The sequence below is a fragment of the Chenopodium album genome, chromosome 9 (assembly GCF_948465745.1).
Source record: "Chenopodium album chromosome 9, dcCheAlbu1.1, whole genome shotgun sequence".
NCBI lineage: Eukaryota > Viridiplantae > Streptophyta > Magnoliopsida > Caryophyllales > Amaranthaceae > Chenopodium > Chenopodium album.
In genome coordinates, this window is record NC_137842.1 from 27,106,704 (window position 1) to 27,112,615 (window position 5,912).

The 5,912-nt window shown below is 41.9% G+C and overlaps 1 protein-coding gene across 1 annotated transcript; it reads right to left on the bottom strand.

The window, feature by feature from the left end:
- Nucleotides 1-3,586: 3,586 nt before the first annotated feature.
- LOC145557560 (uncharacterized) lies at nucleotides 3,587-4,774 on the bottom strand. The gene is made up of 2 exons (XM_081618736.1): nucleotides 4,634-4,774; nucleotides 3,587-4,108 (listed from the first exon to the last, which is right to left on the bottom strand). The coding sequence occupies exons 1-2, from the start codon at nucleotides 4,772-4,774 to the stop codon at nucleotides 3,587-3,589; spliced, it is 663 nt and encodes a 220-aa protein (XP_081474862.1).
- Between the last annotated feature and the right edge of the window lie 1,138 nt (nucleotides 4,775-5,912).

A 5,912-nucleotide genomic window follows, 5' to 3' on the forward strand; every position in this document is an offset into this window, starting at 1 on the left:
ATGTTTGTAGAGGGTCGAAAATGAGGAGAAGATCAAGAAATTACAACAAAATGGGTGAAATTCGAACTGCAAAACTCGAAAAAATTTTCCGGCCACCAGCGCAGCTGCCGCGACACGGTCAAGACTAACCGTAACACGGAGAAGCAGTACCGTGTCACGGCGACCTTCAAGGCAGACGGAGCTCCGACGAATTGGGTGGCAGCTCCGGGACAGAAACAGAAACAGCAACGGCAGGCAGAAGTAGCGCAGAACAGTAGGGAAAAACCGCAGCAAAACAAAAAAAAGGAGAAGGAAAAATCAGCTAACCGTGTCACGGTCGCCGTTGCCGTGTCACGGCGATCTTAGACGGCCGACGGTTAACCTCAGGCGTGGCGCGACAGTTTTTGGTAAGAGAGAAGTAAAAATGGTGAAAGGTGAAAGCAAGTGTGAAGAAGAAATGTGAAATGGTGAAATAGTGAAAGCAAGCATGTGAATTTAAAGACAGAAAAGGAAAAAAAAAAGAGAAAAAATGACCGTTGTTGACTGATTCAAATAGCGAAAAGAAAAAAAAAAGAAAAAGGAAAAAAAAATAAATAATAGGAGTCCCGTGACACGGGATACTAGTCCCGTCTGACGGGAATCCCTGACCGTGTCACGGGAACCTGGTGACGTGGCGCGGCAAAACTGAGCTTGGTCAGGGAATATTCTTGGCTTTTTGACCAGTTTGGCTGACTTTCCGAATTTATTGGGCGATTATTTTTCGCTACAGTTATGCGGAAAATCCTAACTGATATTTAAGGGGGGGGGCTAAAATTACCATTTTACCCCTGGCAAGCGTCAAAGCCTATTTTTCGGCATTTTAAGCATTTAATATGGTCGGATAATCGGCTTAAAATTGTGAATCATCTGCGGCCCACGTTCGGGGATAATCGAACCACCATACACTTATCATTTTTCTGCAATAGTCCGCTTTCCTCAGGCTTGGAAAGCGTTATCGGTGGATTTTTTTTCAAGTATAGAAAACCGCCAAGTCGGCTTTCCTCAGGCTTGGAAAGCGTTATCGGTGGATTTTTCTTCAAGTATAGAAAACCGCCAAGTCGGCTTTCCTCAGGCATGGAAAGCATCATCAGTGGATTTTTCTTCAAGTATAGAAAACCACAAAATTCCTTTGTCGGCTTTCCTCAAGTATGGAAGGCATTAGCGGTGGATTTCTTCAAGCATAGAATGACACCAAATTCGTTCGTCGACTTTCCTCAGGCATGGAAAGTATTATCTGGTAGCTTTCTTCAGGCTTAGAAAGGTACCAAACTCTTCAGTCGGCTTTCCTCAAGCATGGGAAGCATTTCAACAAATGTCACTCGGTGGATTCCTTCAAGCTTAGGAAGCTGCCAAATTCGTTTATCACCGACACACTAGTGTCAGATACGTATTCTATCCCTTTACTCCTTTTATCTGTAGAACTAACATTTTTCTGCAGGTATCGGCGTATAAAGAATGATTTAGGATCGCAGAACGTCTTAAATCATTCTCCGTCCCTATCGACTACTTTGACTATCGTTTTCGAAACTAACGTTTCTACAAACTCAGTCAAAGTGGGGGCTTCTGTAGACACCTAAAAATGTCTCCCCAAAACCAAACCCGATGATAAATAACCTTTCACCGCCACTATTGGTCGGGTTTAGTATTTAATCCCGAGAGTGCTTAAAAAATCGTATTTTATTAAATTCATATTTTTGAAAGGTCCATGGATTAGTCTTGGTGTTTGGTAAAAGCATAGTTTTAATTTTAGCCCAAGCTTGTTAATTAATTTTAAACCCAAACCTTTTTATTTTATTATTTTATTATTTATTTTTGGCCCAAACATTTTATTTATTTTATTATTTTCTTATTTTAGCCCGAATAATAAAAGTCAGAAAAAGCCCAAAATTATCAATCGGCACTTAAAAAGCCGAAAGAAATTAGGGTTAAAAATGAATTTAGACGGAAAAATGGACTGGAAGTGACCGTGTCACGGTACAGTCTGACCGTGTCACGGGAACCCTTCCTGTTTGACGGTGGGACTTCCCGTGACACGGGAGGTCTGCCGTGACACGGGATGTTCCGTGTCCTTTCCGCGTAAACCCTTAACGCGTTTTCTGTTTCGTTTTCTTAAAATTTCCCGCGTCACTCCAAAACTGATCGTGTCACGGGAATGTGTACCGTCTGACGGTACAGTCTAACCGTGTCACGGTACAGTCTGACCGTGTCACGAGATACTTTTTTAGGGTTTTTATTATTTTAGGGTTCCGTGTGCTCCCTCAGCACATTTTCCCTATAAATACCCCCTCATTTATGATGTACGGGGCAACCAGAATTTCATTATTCTTATTTTCTCTCTTCTATGCTCTCAACCTAAACACTAGCCTACCCTTTTCACTTCAAAATTCCTTCTTCAAGCACTCAAAGGAGTCCATATTTTACTCGAGGTTCTGTCCTTAAGCCAAGGCGTGAAAGGTAGAATCGTTTGAGGGTTTGGCCCCAAAATTAACCTTTTTTTAATTTAGTTATTGTTTTATTATTTCCTTGAAGTTACTAACTCGTTTATTATTTTGTAGTTGCAAACATACAGATTCAAAGTAAGGATCATGCTCTTTTTATTATTATTATTTTTCTAACGATTTTTATGTTGTTGGAATTATGATTAAATTGGTTTTTATATTAATGTTGATTCTATTATTTTTATTGATCACCATATTGCATGTTTAAGGGAATATGTAATTGAAAATCACGCCTAATAAGATAATTTGGACAACCGGTTTAGGTTCCTTTTTAATCTTATTATTAATTGAAGTGATCACCAAATTTTTAGAATTATGTGTGCATTAATTTTAAACCAATTTAGCTAAATAATAGTTTGGAGCAAATTGAATATTTTGTTTGTATGCCTTTGAGATCGCAGGAATCACTTTTCACTATAAGAATCGAGTAGAGGCCAATACGGGCGAATGTGACTCCATGACTCACTTCATACCATCATCCCCGATCCTCCTTTCGTGGATCCGAACCATATGGAGTTAGTAATCTCATGGATTATGAATGGGGTGTAACCTTCACGGGTCAATCGTTGTTGCCTTCGTTGTCCCTTTATTCGTGGTTGCCTTTTATGATCCGTGAACGGTTTACAAGTTCCTTAAAAACTTGTTGGCGGCTCCCTACTTTATTTGTCCCTAATTGTAATGTTAATTCCCACTTCCTATGAGTGCCAAGCATATTCACTACATGCTTTTTAACGTAGGCGCACTTCGAACGACGCCTACACTTCTGCATGTTAGTATATGATGCTAAGGCATGATATAATAAAACAGGTTTATGTAACATACTCCTCACGCAGAGGCTTGTATTTCATTTAATAAAAATGGCTCGAATGCCTTAGTTAACATAACATGAACTAAATAGAGTTTGTGCAAAATTGAAATAACTATCTCTGTTTCTTCTTAACTTTATGCTTTTTAAACAAAATATTTCTTTAACACATCAGCATTGAAACTGTTTCTTAAGAGTGACCTTCTTGATCTGCAAGGAGGAATGCACCTGGTCCTACCTGCTCGTGAATGATGAAAGGGCCTTCCTAGTTTGCTGACAACTTTCCATGCTGATTTCCTCTTCCCACTGCTGCTGTCCTTCTGAGGACTAAATCTCCGGGCAGGAGCTCTCTGTGCTTGACCCTCTTGTTGAAAGCTTTGGAAATCCTACTCTTCTGGGCTGCCAGCTTGAGAGCTGCTTTTAGCCTTACTTCTGGCAGGAAGTCTAGATCTTCCAGCATGCGTTTTTCATTTCCTTGTTGTTCATAGTGCTGTATCCTCAGGTTGGGAATTTGCACTTCTACTAGGACAACTGCATCAGCCCCATAGGCTAGGGTGAAAAGGCTTTTACCAGTGGAATCTTTCTCAGTGGTTCTATTTGCCCATAAGATCTCTGGGATTAGGTCTGCCCATAGGCCCTTGTATTCCTCCAGCCTCCTCTGCAGGGATGTTAGGATCAACTTGTTTGCTGCTTCTGCCTGGCCATTACTTTGTGGGTGACAAAATGAGGCACTTGCATACTTGGTGCCCATTTCTTCTAGGTAATCCTTGATGGTGTCACAATCGAACTGACATCCATGATCAAAGACTATGCACTGTGGCACATTGAACCTTGTGATGATGTTCTTCCATATGAATGTCCTTACTTGGACTGCCTTTATGTACTTAGTGGATTCAGCCTCTATCCACTTAGTAAAATAATCTACTACCACAATGAGATACTTCCTTCCTGTTGACCTAGTGGTGAAAGGTCCCAATATGTCCATTCCCCACTAAGCAAACGGGATCGGGCTGAGGATCGGGGTTAGATCATTTGCTGGTTGTAATATAATTGGGGAATATTTTTGACACTTGTCGCACTTTTTCACATATGCCAGTGCATCTTGCATCAGAGTTGGCCGGTACGCACCTCTTCTGAGGACTTCTACTCCCAATGCCTTTCCACCAATGTGGTTAGCACATATCCCCGAGTGTGCTTCTTCCATGATCCTCTCTTGCGCCCACTCTGGGATACACCTCAGCAGTGGTTTCGAGGAGCCCTTCTTGTTAAGCTCCCCATTCATTACCATGTACTAGTTGGCGTCCTTCTTAACCTTCTTTGCTTGCACCTCGTCATCTGGTAACGAGCCGTGAACTTTGTATGCTAGGATGTCTGTGTACCAAGTTCGCTGCTGCCTGATGCAGTTTACTTGCTCTTTTTCAGCGATACTGCTTTCATCCAGGACTTCTACCATTACCGTCCTCGTGAGGCTCTACATGGTAGAACTGGCTAACTTTGACAAAGCGTCAGCCTGGGAGTTTCCTGTTCTGGGAACCAAGTCTATCTGGAAATGAACTAGCTGAGCTGCCACTTCCTTTACTTTAGTTACATATTTTAGCATGGTGGCTTCCCTAATCTCATACGCCCCATGTAGTTGGCTGGCGACAAGCTGAGAGTCAGTTTGCAGATGGACTTTTCGGGCTCTGCCTGCGATACTCATACGCAGATCCCACTCCCTGACTCGTACTCTGCCTCGCTGTTTGATGCTTTGAACTTGAACTTTATGGCGTACTCAAATACATTTCCCTCTGGAGATGTCATTATGACTCCTGCTCCACTCCCTATTTGGGCTGAGGATCCATCTACTTCTACTTTCCAGAAACTAATGTCGTCTTCTTTCTCCTCATAAGTGGCTTCCACGATGAAATCCGCTAAGGCTTGTGCCTTGATGGCTGCCCTAGGTTTGACCTCAAACTCACACTCAGAAATCTCGATGGCCCATTTTAAGAGTCTTCCTGATGCATCCATTTTCTGTAATGCTTTTTCCAGCGGGTGATTTGTGAGGATTTGTATTACGTGCGCATCAAAATATGGTTTTATCTTCCTTGCTGTTGTTACCACTATGGAGGCCAGTTTCTCTACCAATGGGTACCTTTGCTCTGCCTCGGTCTTTCTACCAGTAGCACATCTGCGATTGTCTAAATTGATGTAGAAATATACAGCTGCAACTTTTCCCTTAACTCCGGGCTGATCATTGTTGGGAGCTTAGTCAGATGCTCCTTAATACCCTCAAAAGCTTCTTTTTCTGCAGCTTTCCAATTATATTCTCTATTCCCCTTCAGTAGCTGGTAGAACGGTAAGGCCTTGTCTGCTGACTTGCTAATGAACCTAGTCAGCGCGACCATTCTGCCTGTCAACCGCATGATGTCTTTAATGCACTTAGGCTCAGGCAAGCTTAGGATTGCTTCACTACAACAAAATGAAGCTAAGGTAACAATGAAAAACCATTCCCTAATATTAAAAAAGTGTTGCCTTGTATCTAAGGCAACACATATGAGGCGTAGTTTATGCCCCCGTTGTCTATTCATAAGGCAACGCATTTTCATACAAAG

Coding starts and splice junctions, on each gene's coding strand:
- LOC145557560 (XM_081618736.1), bottom strand. CDS start 4,774: ATGGTAGAAGTCCTGGATGAAAGCAGTATCGCTGAAAAAGAGCAAGTA. Junction 4,109..4,633: donor ACGAGGTGCAAGCAAAGAAG/GTTAAGAAGGAC, acceptor CATGGATGTCAG/TTCGATTGTGACACCATCAA.